General features: G+C 39.5%; 1 protein-coding gene across 4 annotated transcripts in view; it reads left to right on the top strand.

Moving 5' to 3' along the window:
- Nucleotides 1-20,955, top strand: part of LOC143445429 (E3 ubiquitin-protein ligase HUWE1-like) — a 62,216-nt gene that overhangs the window by 40,961 nt on the left and 300 nt on the right. For 3 of the 4 annotated variants that reach the window (XM_076944529.1, XM_076944528.1, XM_076944531.1), the window contains 47 exons: nt 2,276-2,459; nt 2,778-2,967; nt 3,048-3,224; nt 3,316-3,353; nt 3,495-3,564; nt 3,649-3,779; nt 3,881-4,033; nt 4,178-4,392; nt 4,561-4,777; nt 4,902-5,057; nt 5,332-5,410; nt 5,847-5,891; nt 5,993-6,181; nt 6,271-6,386; nt 6,492-6,564; nt 6,636-6,737; nt 6,862-6,975; nt 7,062-7,395; nt 7,468-7,612; nt 7,769-7,910; nt 8,066-8,287; nt 8,394-8,471; nt 9,574-9,735; nt 9,846-9,896; nt 10,635-10,769; nt 12,807-12,936; nt 13,025-13,172; nt 13,346-13,543; nt 14,222-14,782; nt 14,911-15,148; nt 15,310-15,411; nt 15,852-16,155; nt 16,266-16,621; nt 16,725-16,866; nt 16,955-17,066; nt 17,178-17,292; nt 17,379-17,576; nt 17,672-17,784; nt 17,906-18,053; nt 18,134-18,229; nt 18,334-18,464; nt 18,600-18,917; nt 19,732-19,938; nt 20,030-20,169; nt 20,265-20,350; nt 20,424-20,570; nt 20,755-20,872. In XM_076944529.1, the coding sequence (XP_076800644.1) occupies nt 2,276-2,459; nt 2,778-2,967; nt 3,048-3,224; nt 3,316-3,353; nt 3,495-3,564; nt 3,649-3,779; nt 3,881-4,033; nt 4,178-4,392; nt 4,561-4,777; nt 4,902-5,057; nt 5,332-5,410; nt 5,847-5,891; nt 5,993-6,181; nt 6,271-6,386; nt 6,492-6,564; nt 6,636-6,737; nt 6,862-6,975; nt 7,062-7,395; nt 7,468-7,612; nt 7,769-7,910; nt 8,066-8,287; nt 8,394-8,471; nt 9,574-9,735; nt 9,846-9,896; nt 10,635-10,769; nt 12,807-12,936; nt 13,025-13,172; nt 13,346-13,543; nt 14,222-14,782; nt 14,911-15,148; nt 15,310-15,411; nt 15,852-16,155; nt 16,266-16,621; nt 16,725-16,866; nt 16,955-17,066; nt 17,178-17,292; nt 17,379-17,576; nt 17,672-17,784; nt 17,906-18,053; nt 18,134-18,229; nt 18,334-18,464; nt 18,600-18,917; nt 19,732-19,938; nt 20,030-20,169; nt 20,265-20,350; nt 20,424-20,570; nt 20,755-20,872 (7,626 nt within the window). The remainder of the gene's footprint in view (nt 1-2,275; nt 2,460-2,777; nt 2,968-3,047; nt 3,225-3,315; nt 3,354-3,494; nt 3,565-3,648; nt 3,780-3,880; nt 4,034-4,177; nt 4,393-4,560; nt 4,778-4,901; nt 5,058-5,331; nt 5,411-5,846; nt 5,892-5,992; nt 6,182-6,270; nt 6,387-6,491; nt 6,565-6,635; nt 6,738-6,861; nt 6,976-7,061; nt 7,396-7,467; nt 7,613-7,768; nt 7,911-8,065; nt 8,288-8,393; nt 8,472-9,573; nt 9,736-9,845; nt 9,897-10,634; nt 10,770-12,806; nt 12,937-13,024; nt 13,173-13,345; nt 13,544-14,221; nt 14,783-14,910; nt 15,149-15,309; nt 15,412-15,851; nt 16,156-16,265; nt 16,622-16,724; nt 16,867-16,954; nt 17,067-17,177; nt 17,293-17,378; nt 17,577-17,671; nt 17,785-17,905; nt 18,054-18,133; nt 18,230-18,333; nt 18,465-18,599; nt 18,918-19,731; nt 19,939-20,029; nt 20,170-20,264; nt 20,351-20,423; nt 20,571-20,754; nt 20,873-20,955) is intronic. The other variant, XM_076944530.1, reaches the window with a different exon arrangement.

Genomic DNA, 20,955 nt, shown 5'->3' with positions numbered 1-20,955 from the left:
AGATATTGAGCCACGGCTGGACTTGCTTTGTAGCAGAAAGCAGTCGCATCAATCACACTGAATAAATGTGTGTGCTTTTTTGTTTCCAGTAGCCTATATATGTGTAAAGTAGTAAGTAGACTTTGAGTACTGGTTGCTTGAATTCAGTCTTTACTCTTTGCATCTCAATAAATTTCACTAATGACTAATGTATGTTTCGCACTGCTAATTTAATCAATTTAAACGTGAAGGGTCGTGGAAAACTTCAGAAGTTTGAAAGGGGTCGCGAGCAAAAAAGTTTGGGAAGCCCTGCTTTAAAGCATAACTCTTCAACCTTTTTCCTCTTTCACTTTTCTATAGTGATGCTTTGATTTCTGCACCCCGGCCATTGAAATAGCTTAATAATCACATCACAGTGTTTGTCTTTTACCTGTTTTTCAAACTTATATTGAAAATGTCAACTCTGCATATTAAAAAGAAATTTTTGTATTAGAGCAATCGTAAAGCAGCAGCAAAAATGATTTCATAACTGATATTTATTACAAGCAGTTGCCAATTGCGACTTTGTACTTCCAGGTAACTTCGACTCTGCCTAAACTACAATTGGCATTACTTTAGCCTCTTAATAAGCTATCAGCAGTGAAAGTTCGCGTATATTAAGTCAGATTCGTTTTTATAACATCACTATGGCTTCGTTTTGTTTACAAGTACAAGTGTTAGGGTTGTAATGTTCGATTTCTTCAATTTTCACTGTGGGAAAGGCGATTAGTCCGATTACACAATTGGAGAGAAGAGTGGCATGCCATGTTATAAATACTTTAATTTCCATCATGCTGTGGTAGTAGAAACCAAACTTTAAGGTATGCATGTAAAAATGGATGGTGGGTAAGGGGCCTAAATTTGCCCACAACATATGGCAGGGGTCGGGAACCATTTTGGCTAAGGGAACCTCGAAAGCTACATATTTTTGATTATATTTCCGTTAGAGCCATATAATATTTTTCAACACTTAATGCAACTAACATGTACATTTTTAAGCAAAACCAACAAATTTAGACAACGTCGGTAAATGTCTGAATGTAATTTTTACTAACGGGTTTCTTACTGTTAATGCGTTATGGAAAAATACAGAAAAAGTTTTATTCGTAACAATCGTGCTGAGAAATGCCAGCTTAGATTTATCTGCGAGCCAGATGTCATCATCAAAAGAGCCACATCTGGCTCGCGAACCATAGGTTCCCGACCCCTGACATATGGGATATCCAAAGTAAGGTTTAGAGCCTAGAACTGAGCAAAGTGGGCCTGAGCCAACCTCACAAAAACATTCATTCAAACTAGCACATATGCACGAATACATTTTAAGCTATGAAAACTAACACCCTCGATCACCTACTTAATTGCATTTTCTATGTATGCTCAAATAGCTTATTGCTAATAAACTTTCAATCATTCACTATAGTTGGCCTGTAGGTCGATGTCATATTTTAATCTTACAAACTCTTACTTCCCAAGATATTGCCCGCTTATCGGCGTCTACTAAGCATTATTCATATTCCAGCGGGAAGCAACACAACAAAAAATCGGTGGTAAACATTTGTGCATCACTTTCGCTGTTGCGTTGCACCCCCGGTTGCTTTAAAGCACTTGACCCTGTGGCTTAAGCAGTGGCATTTTCACATGGTAACTAGTTTATGTTATTCTAATCCTGTTTCTTGATCTAAACAAGCATCTGCAACTACATAAACTATCTGGACACTGAATTGCATTTCCGTAAAAGTATTTGGTTATTGTACCAAGTTTCGGTATAAAAAGAAACTTTATAGTAATCAAATAGTAAACTTGCATAAGATACTGATAATGCTTTAAGGCAAAATATATATGTATTTAACATCCAAGTAAAATATATCCTTTGGCAGATCAGTGAATTACCTCTGCTGTTATTGCATATACTATCTTATATGTCAGTTTGTTTGGCATCACACTATCAACTATTATTGTAAAATTTGTTACGTTTGTATTGAAGGTCCATATTATGGATGATATACAGTAAAAATGGTGTCTAGTTGCATATTTTAGTTACTGTTTTCCACTAAGTAAAATATTTCTGTGTTTGGTCCCTATCAGAAATTGAAATATAATTTCACAGCAGGTTGAAATCGAGTTTTTGTGCTAGTTTTAAAGATAGGATGATTCCATGACCATAGTTTGGGTTAACGGCCCTGAGCTGCATTTATTTGAAAAACCTCATATCACCAACAATTTTGCTTTGAGTGCACTAAATGTTATTGATGTCTAGACTGACAAGAACTGGAACTGAGGATGGTCACAAAAGAGCTATGTTGTTTGCTGAGCTTGGTGGAGCAGCAGCATTGCTTCGACTTCAACATCATCATGGTTTTATTGGCTTTGCTTCTTTGGCAACGCTTCTGCTTCGACACATTTTGGAAGATGATGAAACCTTAAAGATCACAATGGAAAAGGTTAGTGAAAGATAACTACTTACACTTTACAGTATGTGATCTTTTTAGGGTAGGTTTTCTTATTGCATGTACATTGTAGAAGTATGTTAATAACCATTACATGCCATAAACCCAACTTGCTGTAATAAAAATTTCAGGTTACCTACAGTAAAAAAGTGATAAAATGTAAATAATAATATGAACTTGGTAAAGTTGGACTTAACCAAACTAATTTAGTTAGGTTTTCCCAATTTATGTAAATAACTTTTAACTGTTGTAAAATTTTCCCTAATAAAATTCCATCTTGCACAGTTTAAGAATAAAAACCTATTTTTGCAGACAGTTCGTCGTATTTCTTCGAGTGGTGCAGGAAATACAAGTTGTGGGGTAAACACCGGCACTTTTGGAAGCCGTGAAATGCATTATATATTAAGAGCCCTTGCTCCTGCTGCCTGCAAGCATCAAAGATTGTTTAAAGAAGCGTGCTGCGATAATATGCGGGTGGTTCTGCCGCCATTACCATGTCGTCGTAAGTTTGATGTTAAGTTAAAATATCAGTTTCAGCAACCTTGAAGCTTATAAAGTTAAACCATGGCGCGTGTTGAATAGTTGCACCAGATATCGAACAAGAAGAGGAAACATTGGTTGGTCCTACCGGTGTTCAACTGATAAAGGCATCGACAAGGGCAGAACAAGTTCAGCCAGCTGCAGATCTACCTTCTGTTGTTATTAAAACAATAAGACTGTTGTTAGATGCACTGGTTGCTGTAAAAGTCACAAAAACAGGTACAAATAATTTTGAGTTTTTTTGACAACTAGTAGTCTATGCTTTCTGTCATCCGGTATGATGCTTACTTACGATTTTTATCGCTTTTAGATTTCAAGTCGGATAAGGAGCAACATGAAGGCGCAGAGGTTATTTGCTTGATTAAATTTCTTTGTTTAATAACAAGATCTGGTAATATAGTTGATCTAATGCAATTGCACCACCAGAATACACGATTAATGGCACATGATATTTAAGAAATATCAATATCTAACTCTAATTTAATTTAGGTATTGCCCATTTTAGAAGGTGGTACAAAACCCAACGCCAAAGTAGACCAAAAAGCCACCACATCGCATGGTAGGTTATTTCCAGTGGTAGACAGAGAATTTAGGCAATCTTGTTAATGGTGTGGTGCAGACAACGTCTTTATGTTTACATTAGGTGAGGATTCATTGGTTACCAAATCATCCATATTAAGACTTCTTGCCGAACTTGTCAGTTCATATCCTTCATATGCATGTCTTGTTGCAAATCATCAGTACAAAGCTGGCATGACACCACTTGTAGAACAGGTATTTACCATAGTCAGATTTTTGCGATTTAACATTCTCTAGATTATTTCATGAAATGTATGGCTTGAGCATGTTTTTCAAGATAAAACTTTTGCTTGAAGGACTGCAGTGCTCTCTCGTTTATTTTGGACCATTTGTTAATTCCACGACGCAAACCCAAGAAAGATGTCAATGGTACTGTGAAAAGTGCTAACACATTGCAGGCTGCAAGTGCACCCATTGCCAACACTGCTGAATCTACTTCTTCTGTTGATGTAACATGGCAAATTTTTTCTTAAATTAAAATAAATTCAAATCAAAAATATATTATTAGGTATAAATGAATTGAAAACCTTGTTTGTGTAACCTTTATTGAAGTGAACTTTGAAGAGTGTAATTTCTTAATGATGTTTATTCAGGAATTGGAAGATAAAACAACCTGTGACAAAGATTGTCCTGCTTTGGCCCGCCTTTTGCTTGCATGCCTTGCTGCTCCTCACCCTATGAACAACGTGATATCTGATACTCACATGGCTCTGGTGTCTGAACTGAAGTCTTCTTTATCTCGCGCTGTTCATATTCCTGAATCTGTGGACAAACACATCAAGCTTCGTTCTTTGCTTGATATGATACAGTCAGTGTGCAATATTTCTGTGTTAGGTCTAATATGAATACTATTATACTGTATCACACTGAATCTTACAAAAAATGGAAATTGTTTTATTGTGCTGATGAGAAATTTGCATTACTGATTGTCAGTAAGTCCATTCATACGGAGAATGTTTTTACCCAATTTTCACAGTACCATCATTGAAAGTGCATCAAAATCAACGTCCCTTAGTCGTATGTCATTAAAAAGACAGTCCCAAGACTCATCGAGTGACCAGTCTTCTGGAAACATACCTAAGCTGATGATACGCCGGGGACTAGCTGCTGATCTTGCTAAAATTGCACACTTTATTGATCTTGGCTCAAGTGAAATGGCAGAAACCGTTAATGCAGCATTGAAGCCACTGGAAGTAAGCCAATAGAGTTTTTGTATGTTAAATGGTTTCTTTCGTAGAATGAAGAAGGAATCAAATATTTATGTAAATGTGGTTCAACACCTATATCTTATTCATGTCTTGACGTTGCTTGGTACAGATTTTAACACGGTGGACTGGCTTATCAACAAATGCTAAGCAAGCACCAAATGAAGAAAAGAAATCAGTTGCAGATCAGAGCACTTCATCTGTGGCTGAAAGCATTTCCCAACCACAATCAATCGCTGATATAGCCAGAGGGAATGCTAATGAAGAGGTGCGCTTTGTGGTGTCAACCATCACAATAAATACTGGTTAAAATACAGGCTTTGTTTAACTGAATATAATTGATCTTTGACCCCTCTCCACAGGGCATAGGTATCAGTATTTTAATATGCAATGACTACATAATAATTTTAATTTTTTTTTCTTATAGCTGTGGCATAATCACTTATTTAGAATTTGCTCGTTATGTATATTTTTATTTATTTGTACTAAAATACCCGTTTGTATTATGCACAGTCTTTTAACTATCATGATTTTCCATCTAGGACTGGCCAAATATTGCTGGAATGGAAGACACAGCCAGTGGTAGATTAGGAGAAGAGACATTTGATACTAATGAAGATGGTAAATATGAGAGAAACGAGTACTAACTGAGTAATGCTTCCAATAATGTTTGTCTAAGACAGTGTTGGCCTGTTGGGGAACGTTCAGGGCACGGCCCTTTTTCTGTCATTGAAACATCAAGCTTGACTTAATTGCCATGACATGACTTCTTTGGTCGACTTAGTGACACAGCACCGCAAAAGAACACCATGATGTGATACTGATAATTAATCACATGCCTTACCAAAGAGAAACTATTTCAGTCATTTCACGTGACATAAATCGATGTTTGTTTTCATCCAAAATATACTGCAATGGTCTTCCATAACAAGAGTTTCCCATCCCTTGTTCATACTGTCCTCAGATTTATAGATTAAGTTTTACCCTCAATCATTGAGTATGCTTAAGATATTGAAATTTTCTGAAATACTCAATTCACAGAACTAAATACTTACAGGTGACAATGTCAGCCAGGATTCAGATTTACCGTATTTAGATGCACGTAAGTCATTTGCATTATTAGTAATTGCATAGGAGGATATTTGTGGTGTAGAGATAGGTTTAAAATTTAGTCAGTCAATATTCCTATTTGTCTGTTTACAGCTGAAGAACAACCTTTGTTGACACAAGAAGATAGTTTTTGTCAGTCCGATCCAGCTGGTCGGGATGTTTTCATGGAACCAATGGGGGAACTTGAGAGTCCAAGTGAAGATGAGGTTGATGTAGTAGTTCTTGGAACCAGAATCAACTCGATTCCACAAGACGATGATCATGATGACGACAGAGACGAAGGTTTGCGACTTTTATTTAAGCTCAATCAATGAGTTTGTAAAGAAGAATTTGTTAAGTTGTTAAGTTTATGAACCATCAATTGTATTCAGATGATGTAAGTCAAGACGATGAGGAAGATATTGCCGATGATACCATCAATGGCGATGATAGCAGTGATGACAGTGATCAAGATGATGATCATGACGATGAAGACGATCAACAAGATGTAAAATGCGTTGATTTTCCTGCAACCATTTCATATAGCTATAAACATGCATGTATGAAAGTAAACAGTTATTCTGATACTAAAATTCATTCATGTCAATTGTAGGATGAAGATGAGTTAGATGGAGAGGGGTCAGAAATGGATAATCAAGAGGAGATTGATGATGATGATATTGATGGTTCGTGTCAGCGATAATTGATTGACCTTATACCAATGTGCTGTCATTTAATACATGCTGAAACTTTCCAGGTTATGGTAATGATCTCAACTATGACACCTTCGTCTATGATCTTATGCAAGTAGATCAGCAGGACACTGATTTGTTCATTCATTTGGAGGACATTTTGGGAGGTGACTTGTCTTATCAATCATTGTATTTATCTATTGCACTGTGTTTTATTTAAGTTAATGCCATGTAAACTCTGAAAAATAAAAATTTTTAAGTTTGTGTAAACAACTAAACAAATTTTCATAGGTATGCCTGGCAACCGCATGCAACAGCAACTTATTCCGCTGAATAATGGAAATCGTAGACTTGGGCTTCCTGCAGTTGTGCGTGGTGAAGACAACCGTCCCAATATTGACGACAGTAAATCACTGCAATATTTTTTAGACTATTTAGACCACTTACAAATATAAAACCTTATTGCCTTGCTACAATTTGCACGTATATAGGTCGCATTGTTCCTCCACCTCCAAGCGCTGTGGCCACATGTCACCCTCTTTTGGTCCGCCACGCAAACCATGCTCAGGTCACCGAAAGTACTGCAGCTGTTACATCAACTCGTGGACAAGGATTTGGACAGTCCCATCTTCATGGTGGTCATGGCTCGAATGCAGTAACTGGTGCACGTCCTAGCGCTGATAGCTGGGGTATTCGCACTTTCAGAGGTGGTATTGGGTCCAGTACTAATACCCAACGCACTGGAAACCAAAGCGAACCTCCAAACCAAACAATCCATGTGCATTGGAATAGCCAACCACGAACCGCACCCATGGTTCTTCAGAGGTAGAATATATCACTATTTTTTGCGTCCTTATCTTAATATTTTTTTCATCTTTTCATTGTGTTTACTGCTAGATTACTTGGACCTGCTGTTGCTCAAGACGTCCTCCAGATTTCTAACACTCTTTACAGTGAAGGTGGCGGTAGGGCGCAGGTTGTGGTTAATGCTGATGACTGGACAAGCGGTGGTACAGACGACATCATTGATCGGTTGTTTTTGGTGAGCTTTTTGTGGCTGCTTAAACTAAATTTTATATATCTTCAATATTTCAAATATAATATTTCAATATTATTAATATAAGAGGGTAATATTTCAAATTTTATCGAAGCACATCAATTTTCTTAGCCATTCGATGTCATTTCATTTGTTTTACAGGACAGTATGTTGCCATATCGAAGCGGTATTATGGCCAACACTGCTGGAATGGTGATCCCAGATTATGTTCCTTCCTCTCTTGCAAGATGGGTTGAGGAAAGCTGTGTGCTTGATGCGCAAAGCCTGTATGACGAAAGTGAATGTAAGTCGAAATTATTGTGGTTGACAACGTGCGCAAACGCCATGTTTGTTTGTAATGTATAAAAATATGTGAGGTTTCAACCGGCTTAAAGCCGCTCTTTAAGAATCTATATATTTGTTCTCAACCTTCCATGAAGTAAATCTTCTGTTATAAAGTGATTAAAGCTGACATTGTGGAACACATCCTGAAGATCAGAGACCAGGACATAAAAGAGAGAAGGGAAAAGAGAGAACGAGAAAAGGCGGAAAAACAGAAAGAAGAAGAGGAGAAAAAGAAAAAGGAAGAACAAGAGAAAATGGAGAAAGCCAAGAGAGAAGAGAGCAGTCAGGCTTCCAACGCCGAAGTTTCTGTCTCGGTCACCTCAACTGAACAGGTAGGTAGTGTCTCCTTACGTTATTGCTGGACAAATTTAACATTGCAAAGTTCTCACTGCCGTTGCCGCTGATAAAATGCACTAGTAATGCTGTTTTGTGTTCTAGGTAGCAGCAGATACGCCGGGCATTTCCACACCTTCTAATACACCTGTTGCAACTCGCCCTGACTCACCGTCGGTAACCTCAAGTACGTGTCTTGTTTCTACCAAAGCGTTTCTTTTTACCATACGTAACGTCACTGTCTGCGGCTACCCAAAGCATAATCTTTGCCTTTATGAGGTAGTCGGTTACGCAGTTTGCGCCTTGTGTTTATACATACACGAGCGAAGGAGATACTGTGTAGTCAGCTGCCTTAATGGCTTAAGATTGCTCTCACCTAAATTACAATTTATAATGTTTGCCTAAGTAACATAATATTAGCATATTACAAGTTATTTTTTGTAAAAGGAGTAGAAAATTAATCTGACAGTGCTGCGTTCGAATTGAGGTAGTGGTTTCTGCAGTTAAAAGCTTACAAAAATTAAGGTGAGCAAAAGAAGATAACTGCAGTTTCTACCATCTCGTTTGAGCTTATGCCCGACGACGTAATGGTATAACCTATAACGCCACGCCTTATATAACAGAAGGTTTTAGTCATGTGAAAAGGGTATTTTGCTGCAGAAAACGCATACGAGTGCATGCACGAGCGATACGATTACCCTCGCTCATGCATACCGTAGCGTAGAACAAGTGAGCGGGCATGCTGTATGCGAAACCTAGCAATATCAAGGGCACCGTGATGATATACAAGTTTGAGGTAGTAGGTTGTGTTGTTGTGGTAATATTTACACGGGAGATAACTACGTAACCTACTAGCCTCCGCATTGTGTTCTTCACAAGCTTCAAGACTCGAATGTTCTGTTATTTTTTAATCGAGCAGTTAATCAGAGTACTAGTTTCGCATCTCTTGAGGTCAGCTCCGATTGAGGTAGTAGGTTTTATAGTTGAATTTTTGAATCATATGGGAGATAACTGTATAACCTACTAGCTTGTCGGAGTGCTTTGCTATCAGCTGCACAGGAATGGAGTAGAAATATCTGCTATCTACTGAAGCAACGCATTGATGCTGCCCACGGCTGGAGGTAGTAGGTTCTGCAGTTTGCTGATTATAATCGCGGCTGGAGATAACTGTAAAACTTAATACCTCAACTGAAAGCAGATTTTTCGTCTGCGAAGCGAACAAAATCTATTTTGTTTAGTAAATTCATCTATATAATTCACACTTTGACAAACAATATTGTGACATGTAGCTACTGAACGTGCACCAGCTATAAACGCACTGCAGCAGGCGAGTTCCTCTCTGTTGGCCGTAAGTGGACAGCTAGAAGGTCTTAGCTTCGGCTTGCAACAAGCACGTGCCCAGTATGGTGGCGAAGACGCTCAAACGTCTAATGAAGCGACCACGCAAGAAGGTAAACATGTGGTCCATGTTTTGGCCAAAACTACGCCTGTCCGTTTTTGACGTCCTCCTTTGTTGAATCTTTAATTTTAGAATGATGTTTAATTGTTATTCATTTAATAGCTGACATCTCCAGCGCAGCTGCTGTAGCGGAGAGTGCTTCAGAGATTGCAGGTAATGTTAAGAAATTTTACGGTTCATAATTATGTGGTCATTGATTTAATCTCTTATCTTTGTTTTTTGATTCTTTGATGCATACTGATAAAAGCCCTGAAAGCAAGTAGTGAACCTAAACGACTCATTATTCACCAACCGTACTTTTTTCAACGCTATTTTACTTAAACCTCAGCGGTAGCTTGTTACAGTTTGATTTTAAACGCGAATAAAAAACCTTCACTCACGTTAACGTCCCCGCCTGCAGCAAAATACTTCATCGCAGTTGGCGCACAATTTCTTCAACGTATTTAAGACCAGTCGGTCTCTCGGATGTGCAAATGGCTGTGATAGGGCGTGGCCTGATATATTTGCCAGTTCGACGTAATACATTGGCTTGAAATGAAATAAAGAAAGTGGTAGTTAATGTTTGTTCTGTTTTAACACCCTGCATTGATTTAAATAATAAAACCTATTATTTTCAACTTGTACTACTAAACGCAACAGCATTTTACGCATGACTGCTCCTAATAAGCTGCTGCTATCGCCAAATATGTACTGAAGTTTTTCCCTTACCCGCCGCCATTTTGTAGGACTCTCTGTTCGGTTGATATTTTTGATTTTCGGCCATCTCCATCCATACAAACAAATTGGTTTGTGAGCTTTAATTAACATTCCTAAATTTAGTACGTTTTATCTGAAAGGTAGGGACGTGGTCTGTGTTTGGATAAGCGGTTTATATTTTCCTTTTTATCTCAGTTGCTGGCGAAAACGCCCCTATCATCATGGACACCACACCGCCGGTGTTGAACAACTCAGCGGTGAATATGGAAACTAGCGAGGCCCAAGAGAGCGAAGCCAATGGGCAAGCAGTAGGAGCAGCAAATGTGGAAAGTTAGTTTGCACGTTGCATTGCAAATATTTGTCTGTCGCAACCTATTTTTCAAATTTGTTTTTTCCATGTATTAATGTCCAAGCGCTTTATTATTCATGTGCAATATAGGGTGGTCCCGAAATGTAAGGGGAAAAAAAATTTTTACCAAAAAATTCTACCACGCTACCATTTTTTTACATTGACTAAAAGAAGGTAACAAGCAAAATTGCTGAAAAGTTGGTTAATAAATTAGAGGTGCCACACGAAGCTGCAAATCGGGAAAAACCATTATAATTAGTTGGTGTGTTGACTATTGCAGAGAATATCTCAAAACCCCAAAAGCATTGCAGTTCTAGAGAGAATATATATATATTTGTTTGATCGGTCCCACCTCGAAGGAACTGTCTGGGGGAAAGCTTCCTTCTGCTAGGGAAGTCCTTAGCATGTTCTTTTTATCTCCGCAAGGTTGAGAAGGTTACCATCAAAGAAAGTTGCAAAGAAGTAATCATTATGTGTATCCCATTCTGGAATAGAGCCAGGATCATAATATGCACAGAAAGACATCATATATTTAAACTAGTGATTGTTGCAGTATTCAAGAATTCAATGGGACCATCGTCTAGGCCAGATATCGAGATTTTCAAGCAGTTTCAAGCACAGTAGCCACATCTCAAGAAAGATAACTATGAACCTGCAGAAAGTGAACCTTCATGTTTATGTCGCACCAGTGCGTGATTCTTTGTTGATGTCTGCAAAGAAGTACTTGCGCACACAACAACCAAGAGAAGATTACCGCGAATTTATAGAATTGATCATCCTCTTCCTTGGTGGAGTGTCTGAGCAGCGTGTTTTGGCTGTCAGGAAACTCGGAACTTTCCACAGAGCACGATGGATGAGCAAGGTCCTGTATTCTCTCCAGATTTGGCTTTTCTGGGCATAAGGAAGCTGACAGCAGAGCAAAAGAAAGGCCTTATAGAAATTATTCTGGCGTATTTCAGAGCCTGGTTTGATGCACCAGTATCAGTTTCAGCACCAGCCAACATCCTGGCCTTTTTGAAGAATTTGAATGCTGATGCCTCCATCAACAGCGATGTCTCCAGGGTTGCATGCACAAAATTCCTCAACCATCTTTGGTACCTGAGTGAAGAAGTTGTGGCATTTGCATTCTTTGGTGATTGTTTTGCTGAGGAGAGGAAGCAAAGAATGGTCAGGAATCTTGTAAAGCCTGGAAAGAGTAGTCGTACCGTGAAATCCAACATGAAGATGGAAGAAATTGAAGCAAATGAGATAGAAGACTTTGTGTCAGTAAAATCTTTGCAGTTCTTCAAGGCTCAATTTGTCGACAGATTTCTTGTCATTGCCACCGTCAGAGTTGCTGTCAAATGATGGATACATTGCAGGAAAAAAGAAAGCGGCACAGTTACGAGTGCTTAACGACACAGTTGAGAGAGGAGAGGCTCTAATTCAGGAGTGCATGCATCTTCTGACCAAGGATGAAGAACAAAGACAATGTGGTGTCTGATCACCACAAAAACTTTCCAGATACAAAAATTCACTGTTCTCGCTGGGCTAAAAAAAACTTTGTTAAAGCCGGCTCATAGAATAGATGACAATATAACATAGTACAGAAGGGTTTAGATAATCGGAGACAAGTAATTGCTGTTTTATCAACACAAAAAGTTGTAACACTGCATTGTTTATGTCGACGTGAAACAGTTCAAAAATTACATTGTTTATAATGTTAATAAGCTACATTGAAAACTTGAATGGTTATGTGGCACCTCTAAACACTGTTCAATCTTAGAAAAATTTTGCGCTGTGATATATTTTAGACAGTGTAAAAAAAAGGTAAGGTGGTCAAAACAAATTCTAAAAAACATTTTTCAGGACCACCCTAATGTGCATGGTTGATTGCTTTTTTATTTGTAAAAGGAAACTTAGTTGGTGTAGGTGGAATTACGAGGTCGCTGTTGGTACAGCTTCAATTGCGCTTGTTAACAATGCGACCCGTTTATGGAGTTGTCGTCGTGCTCAACCAATTACGTTGCTTTACATAGGCGGGTCGGAACCTGCTGAGGTGTCGGCACCTGCAGCAGCATCGGAACGCGGAGAAAGTCAGGTTATGGAAGGAGTTGATCCCTCGTTTCTTGCTGCACTTCCAGCTGATATCAGACAAGAAGTGATTAGGTATTTTTCACTTACTAAAGTGTAAATTTATAACGAAACTTGAAATACGCTTACAGTCATAGCCAATCATGCCTATAATGTTTTATAGGGAGCAACTTTCCAGGTCCCAACATCGTACACCGGTATCCACATCTTCCAGTGGGTCTCAGCAAGCCAGTGGAGTGAGTCCTGAATTTCTCGCAGCTCTGCCTCCGAACATTCAAGAGGAAGTTTTAGAACAAGAGAGACGGGAACGGGTAAGAAGTTTTTCAACGTTAAGCGTGAATTTTTAGCCAATAATTCTGTTGGCGACATGTATTCATCTAGAAAATTTATTTGTTACAAATAATTTTATTACGAGAAAAACGATTGGATAACATAATGCTTGCTGTGTGGTATTGCATGATTGTTATTACGTGTATGTGTTCAGTCTCGCAATACCGCGACGAATGTGGAAGACGATACGCTGGATGCAACTACATTCATACAAACTCTTCCGGCCGAACTTCGCCAGTCTGTGTTGTCTGACATGGACGAATCCCTGGTGGCTGTTTTATCGGAGGAACTTGTCGCGGAAGCTCAGACTTTACGAGGGGACGCTGAGGAGAGACAGCGACGTATTCTGCAGGTTAATGACAAAAAATTTAAAAAATAGTAGTAAAAGTTGTGTCATACCAATTGAACTAAATATTACATGTACTGGGTGAGGTAAGTATAAGATTTCTTGAAACGTTTTAAGCGTTTAGTTGAGAACTAGTTTTCGTTAAATTCATCAATAGTCTTGTGACACGGCGTGTTACAGAGATATGATTCTTAAATGCTCGGAAGTTTGTTGTCCGACGTTGAATAGTATTTTACTTATGATCACGAGTAAGCAGAATATGGTGATTAATTTGGAGGCAAAATAAAGGAAGTTATTTTCAATTACTCTTGAAGGATCTTTAACCTTAATTGAATGCCTGCTTAGTTGATGTTAGCGTAGATTAATCTGCTGCAGGTACATCACCTTTTTACCAATGCATTTAGCATAATGATTTTAACCATGAAATGCTATTCGTTTGGTTCATAAAGATTGCAGGTGGGCAGTTCAATAAACGAAAAAGTGAATTGCAAAAATTATTTATTTAATTTAAAAAGTTTTGTTAAACGAAAAAGAAGATTTTTTTTCACTTAATTACTTGCTTAAGTATGTGACCACAGCAAGAAAGTTCCTACTCATCGTGATTTTCAGCTGCTATTAAAAATTGACATTACTATGATTTACCGCTATTCCACTACAACACCATGATTGTTCATGTTTGCATAGGAACGAATCTTCTCTCGTGGCACTGATTTATTTCGTCATCCTCGTATCAGGCATACTGCTGCCGAAGGGAACTCATCGTGGGGCGGCTTTGATGAATTTTCAGGCGGTTTGCGGCGACGTGGTGGCTTCTACAATGGAAAGCAAAGCCAGCAGGCTAGCGTCGCGCAAACCCACGCGACCTTGGCGAGACAGATTTTAGATCACGAATCACTGACGTGTTTGCTGTTACTGCTCTTTGTTGAAGACGGAAGAGTAAACACGACTTGGCTTCACCGAGTTTTCCGCAACTTATGCCACCATTCTCCAACCCGGGACTGGCTGGTGGCTACTCTCATGGCCATACTGCAGCGCGCAGGTGACGTTCGCCCTGCCGCCAAACCAGCGGGTGATAGCTTGGCTATGGACGTCAGTCCTGCAGCAACAGCCAAAATGCAGAAACAATTTCCGAAGAAAATTACCACAACATGGCCCGCTGAAGGCTCTAACCTGGGCAATCGCAATGCTTCTTGGATGTCCATTCGATTAGAAGCAGCCCTTGGTTCCCGATCAAGCATATTTCAGGTATCGCAGTTTCGCATAATTAACATTAATACTGCAGCAACGTTATAAAAATTACTTAAATGCCGTACCATGTAGAATAGACCACCGGCTATGGGCTATGGTATGATATAGAAATGTGTATTGCCCAGGTCGAACCACCGCTACAACAGCACTCTCCAGCGCAAACCTCTGGTCGCAAAAGCCATCAGTCAGCGAAAGATTCCACCGGTGGTGACGTAATAAACAGGCACGTGTACATACATCCGCAGGCGGCGCCGGTTGTTTGTCGTCATGTCATCGATGCTCTCATTTTCTTATCAAGGATGTATCCCGGTTATTTTGTTGCGTCACACACTGCTAAGCACGCACATACTGTCAAAACTCAGGGTAAGAGTTCCGTGTACTGCGAATATTTCATGATTCAAACCGTGGCGCTATCACTATACAATAAAAGGTTGCCAGTTCTTTAATTATATGCATATGTCGATATACAGTGTTAACTTCTTTAAGTCCTCTCATATGTGTATATTTAAATTTTTCTTGTCTAGAAGCTCAAGTTGAGACTGATTTTTGGGAAACTCTTCTTCGACTAGACGTTACCACTTACCACAAGAAGCGGTCTTCGTCTCGTCACGTGCACCCTGCTGAAGGTAGGAGTTAATAATTACCAGTCTGAGCGCAACGTTGCGAAAACGAGACATGCCGTCATTGTATGTTGCAAGGTGTGGTAGATATTGCCTTTTACATCTAACAAAAACATAGCCTGGCGACATTACGCAATGTGGTTTTTTCCACTTCTCACCTCTCAGTTTTGTTGTTATTACGTCAGTCATTTTGAGCTTTAGCCATTATCATGACATCCTGCTTCAGGAACAGCGTCATACAAACTCGTCTACTGATATGCAAATTGCTAACGGTTGTTTAGGCTAGCGTTGTCAAACAATTCTAAATATTTTACGCAATTGTTTTTGCTTTGTCTAAAGCGCAGTGTATCTTGTAAAGCCTTAAAAGGTATTTTTATTGCAAACTTGACAAACTGAACTTGTTTGCAACTGTAATTACGATTCACATGTCCCTGTGCCTTGTGCAGATGATCCTAGCGCAGCTGGAAAGGCCTCCGTCGATCCGTCTAAGTTTGACCTGTGTACCACTTGGCTTGGTGTGCTAATGAGGATGCTCTGCCACCCAGTGGTGAAACGGAGCCAGCAACTCACGGACCGAATGTTGCGCTTGTTGGCTCAAATATCACGCAACATTTCCTCCGCTTCTGGCCCACTCTCGAAATCCGGCCAGAAGACCAACGATGGAAGAAGGCCAACGTCGTCAACAAGAACCAACACAACAGACTCCAACACTCCCAGTGATGCCCCAGTTCAACAAAATGTTGAGTCCAGGTATCGTCCCTTGTTTTAAGTTGCTTAGAATCAATAATGGTCTTGAACACTTGTTAGAACTCTAAATAAAATTTGCTTTCAACTATTAATTCGTAGCCCTAACGTTATAGATCGTTGGATTCTGATAGCGTCGATGATAACTCTGATTCCACTACCGCGACAATGAGTGCACGCGCTGGCACAAGTAATACGAGCACAGTCGGAAAATCCCATCTCGATTCTTTGACCAGTACAACTGCTTCATCTCGATCTCATGGATCGATTTCGACCGCTTCAGAAACACCGGCTGGTCTTTCCCGAGATGAAAAGGAAAGTGTCATGGAAAAGGAACTTTCCCTAGCGGTTGGCGTGCTCACTAGCCATGCCTGCTCTGAGGAGGGGTTGGAAGATGCCACATCTCTTCTTCTGCAGCTTTCGAAATCCACTCCTACTCTTCGCCTGCTCATTATCCGGCTCTTACTTGAAGGTTTTTAAGTTGATTTTTATTGTATCAATTTTGTGAAAGTAAAAACTAAAATATCGTAAAATTTTATGAAACAAATCTTCAAAAATTTTTGTGTTTTGAATAGGTGCACAGAAACTCGGGGGGTTACTGGCGCAGCAAATCAAGATGCTTTTGGACGAGATAGTTGCTTACAACGTGCAACAAGTAGACAGTGGCGCCTCGCCAAGTACATCAAATACACCGGTCAAAGGCCTGATGCGAAGCAGGCATGCATAATTTCATATTAATATTTCTTTCATGACTAATTAACGGCATTCTTTTGTAGTCAGAAATTTAATTTTTGTGTAATCCCAGATTTGATGCCACCCTGACCGTGGTTCTTTCTGCTAAAGATAAGTTTAAAAAAGTTGGAAGAGAATTACAACTTCCATCCATGCAAGCTCTTACCAGCAAAACGTCTCATCAAGTATGTCTTGCCGTTTTTTATAGTCCGATCCACTAATGACAATTCGGTTATGCCTAATTAAACATACATTTTAACAATATATGTCGACATTTATTTGCTGCTTTTCCACAGGCTTTCTTTCTGAGAATTTTAAAAGTGATTATACAACTTCAGCAAGCAGCAAAGGGGAATGCGATGAGCAATATGAGCAACCAAAACAGACCTGGCAATCAGTTTAGATGGAGAGGTGAGCTAACTTTTTTCCCAGTTCTAAAATTATGCGTGGAACGTTTCCGCAGTATATTAAGTAACTGAGGTAATATTTGCTGATAGGCGCAGGGATAATGTCAGCGATGCGCAACACAGTCTCACAGTTGGAACGTGACGCAGATGCTCTCATGGAGATGATCGCTCCTCCATCGTCGCGATTTCGAAACCAGGCAGAACGTGCGTCACAATCCTCCTCCTCCACAGCAGCAGCAGTGGCGGCTTCCTCCGTACAGACAGATGCAGATTCGGATGTAGAGAAAGGTGTTGTATCATCAGATTTGATCACCTCTCTATTTCATGTCGCAATCGTCAGCGTTAGCTTGTTACAACGAGAATTGCTTAATTTGTTGTTACAGACGAAACGCGTTTCAGTGAGCGTCTTCAGCTCGACAATTTATGGGAGGTTCTCGGCTCATGTTTAAAAGAACTCTCCAAAAGTCACGACCAACATGCCGTCTTGGTTTTGCAGGTGAGCTTTTTGGCTATTTGGAATTTAACGACGTTGCATAATCATCCTACTTAGGCTACGTTGTGTATGAAGAACATGGGATATCCTTAATTATGTGTATTGTTGGTTTGTCTTGCTCCAGCCTGCAGTGGAAGCTTTCTTCCTAGTCCACGCCACTGAATCGTCTCCATCACCCCAAAGAAGTGGAAGGGGAAGCGAACCAGAATCAAGGGAATCCCAATTAGCTCATCTCAACGAACAGCCACCTGTCTCACCCGGGCAGCCTGCTGGTAACTGACCCTTCAAAAAACCCCGTCTGTTCGTTTTTCGAGCTCACCGTGGTTGACGTATTTAACATCGTATATGGCAGGTGGAACATCTGAATCGAATGCTTCCCTCTCTTCTCAATCTTCTTTGGTGGATCCGAGCATGCCTGTTGACATGCAGAAGTTTCTACGGTTTGCCGGTGAGTGTTTGCTGACAAGTGTTACGATCTATTACATAAAATGATATACAGTAGTTATTATCATAAAAATAATGTTTAATTTTAAAACAATCAATGTTTTGTAGAAACACACCGCACGGTGTTAAACCAGATCTTGCGTCAGTCAACAGTTCCTCTGTCGGAAGGTCCCTTCGCCGTTCTCGTGGATCACACCCGAGTACTCGATTTCGATGTGAAGCGTAGATATTTCAGACAGGTGAGTTTAAATGAAGTATATGAGGCAAGCAATAAAGACAATTTTCGTGTCAACTCATTTACCGGAAATGAAAATTGTCTAATGTACATACGATAAAACGACATATATGATGATAAACTGTTTACTAAAACATAGGAGTTGGAGCGTACAGAGGACTCTTCAGTGAGACGTGATGATGTTGCCATCAGAGTACGCAGAGACCACTTGTTCGAAGACTCCTTTCGGGAACTTCATCGTCGAAACGCGGCTGAACTTCGTTCAAGACTTTACGTGGTGTTCGACGGTGAAGATGGCCAGGACGCCGGTGGTGTGTTGAGAGAGTGGTACCTCGTCATATCCAGAGAAATTTTCAACCCAATGTACGCCCTGTTCCGCACATCACCTGGTGATCATGGAACCTACGCAATCAATCCGCTGTCTTATATCAACTCTAACCATCTGTCCTATTTTAAGGTTGGTAAAGTAAAAGCTTATGCTCGTATTTAGCGTTAAGGTAAAGGCCTGTTTACATCTTCAACCGTTCTCTTCACTCGTACAAACACGCTGCACTTTACGTCATTTTTTGCCATTATGAAACATCGGTTTCTGTTAAGAACGGTCATGGTGTAAAGCTTGCTTTGTAATCAGAATATCGTTGGAAACAGAGTATCGCAGGATAACGCCCAGTTCACTACTAAAAGGAAATATGTAATCAAATGCAAATTTGTTCGTGTAATAATCGACGGAAATGTTTTTCTCTGTTTATCTAGCTTATGCGTTGTCTTGTTTGTAGCTTACAAGAGATATCGTATCAGAGTTTAAGTGATATGCTATAACTGCGCATCTATACCAGAATGGTCAGAGGTTACCTGTGCAGTACCATGACTGTTTGGAATTTTAATGTAGATCAAAATAAACTAGTATTTAACGAGGGATAAAGAACACAGTTAATTTTTTCAGCCCAACACGCATTTTGAGCTAATTTGAAGCCTTTTTAATGATTATATCAACTCAAAACAGTCGTAAATAGCCTAAAATTTAGCATGTGCCAAACAAACACTTTTGTCTCCACGGCTGAGATATTTTTGATTCACTGAACTGCTTTGAAAGATTTAGTGGGAAATATTAGCGAAGGCTAATTAAAGAAGACGCCTCTTAGTTTTAGCTTGGTCTAAGTTCCCCCAACTCAATAAAAAAAATTCTGCGCATACAACTTCCAAGTGTAACCGACCGTATTATAGGCAGTAGCAGTATTCAACATATTACTAACTTCACTTTTTTCTTGCAGTTTGTTGGCCGCATTGTCGCGAAAGCAATCCACGACAACAAGCTTCTGGAATGTTATTTCACTCGTTCCTTCTACAAGCACATACTTGGAAAACCGGTCAAATATACAGACATGGAAGCAGAAGATTACGAGTTCTCTCAAGGTCTACATTACTTGCTCGAACATAATATATCCTCTCTTGGAACGGAACTGAACTTTAGTGTCGAAGTAAGTGTAATTTTGTTCGAATCTTATCGCATTTTATTGTTATCTTTTAAATGAATAACATCCGTCCAATTTTATTTATTTATTGAAAAAGATTGAAGAATTCGGAAAAACGGAAACGCGTGATTTGAAAGAAAATGGCCGGAATATGATGGTGACCGAGAAAAACAAGCGGGAATATGTCCATCTTGTCTGTCAGGAAAAGATGACCGGGGCTATTAAGAAGCAGATAGGGTACGTCTTGGTAGTATATAATAGATAAAGCAACGATATAACTTCATCCCGTTCACAGAGCTGTTATTTGATTAAGTACTGACTCATATTTGCAGCGCCTTTCTGGAAGGCTTCTATGAAATTATTCCGAAACGGTTGATTTCAATTTTTGACGAACAAGAGTTAGAATTGCTGATTTCAGGTATGCATGCTTTCAGAACAACTATTCAGCAAATATGAAAGTGAATTTTCAACGTTAACTGTTTTGTGCACAGGCTTGCCCAATATTGATATCGACGATCTACGGCAAAACACTGAATATCACAAATATCAAGCCAATTCACTACAAATTCAGTGGTTCTGGAGAGCGCTGCGTTCCTTTGATCAAGCGGAAAGGGCCAAGTTTCTTCAATTCGTTACCGGTAGGCGTAACTACCCATAGATTTGTTGCATGGAATGTTTACCTTGGAGGGTTTATGTATTATAGACTCTTTCTCCACAACACCTTAGAATTGCTTGTTTTTTGGGGGTTATCAATGGCCGAGTTGTTCGGTATCTTTTTGCGTTGAAAATTGTGACATAACTTGACTCTTTTTAATATCTTAGGAACATCAAAAGTTCCTTTGCAAGGATTTGCTTCGTTGGAAGGAATGACTGGTGTGCAGAAATTCCAAATTCATAGAGACGATCGATCAACGTCCAGGCTGCCATGTGCTCATACGTGGTAAGATGTATAAGATAGCTTGTTAAAACGCAATAATTTGTAGACATTTAATTAAATAACTACTGTAATATGTATTTTTACAG

The sequence above is a fragment of the Clavelina lepadiformis genome, chromosome 2, assembly GCF_947623445.1.
Source record: "Clavelina lepadiformis chromosome 2, kaClaLepa1.1, whole genome shotgun sequence".
Lineage (NCBI taxonomy): Eukaryota > Metazoa > Chordata > Ascidiacea > Aplousobranchia > Clavelinidae > Clavelina > Clavelina lepadiformis.
Note: the sequence above shows the minus strand (reverse complement) of the source record. Positions and strands in the feature narration are given on the sequence as shown.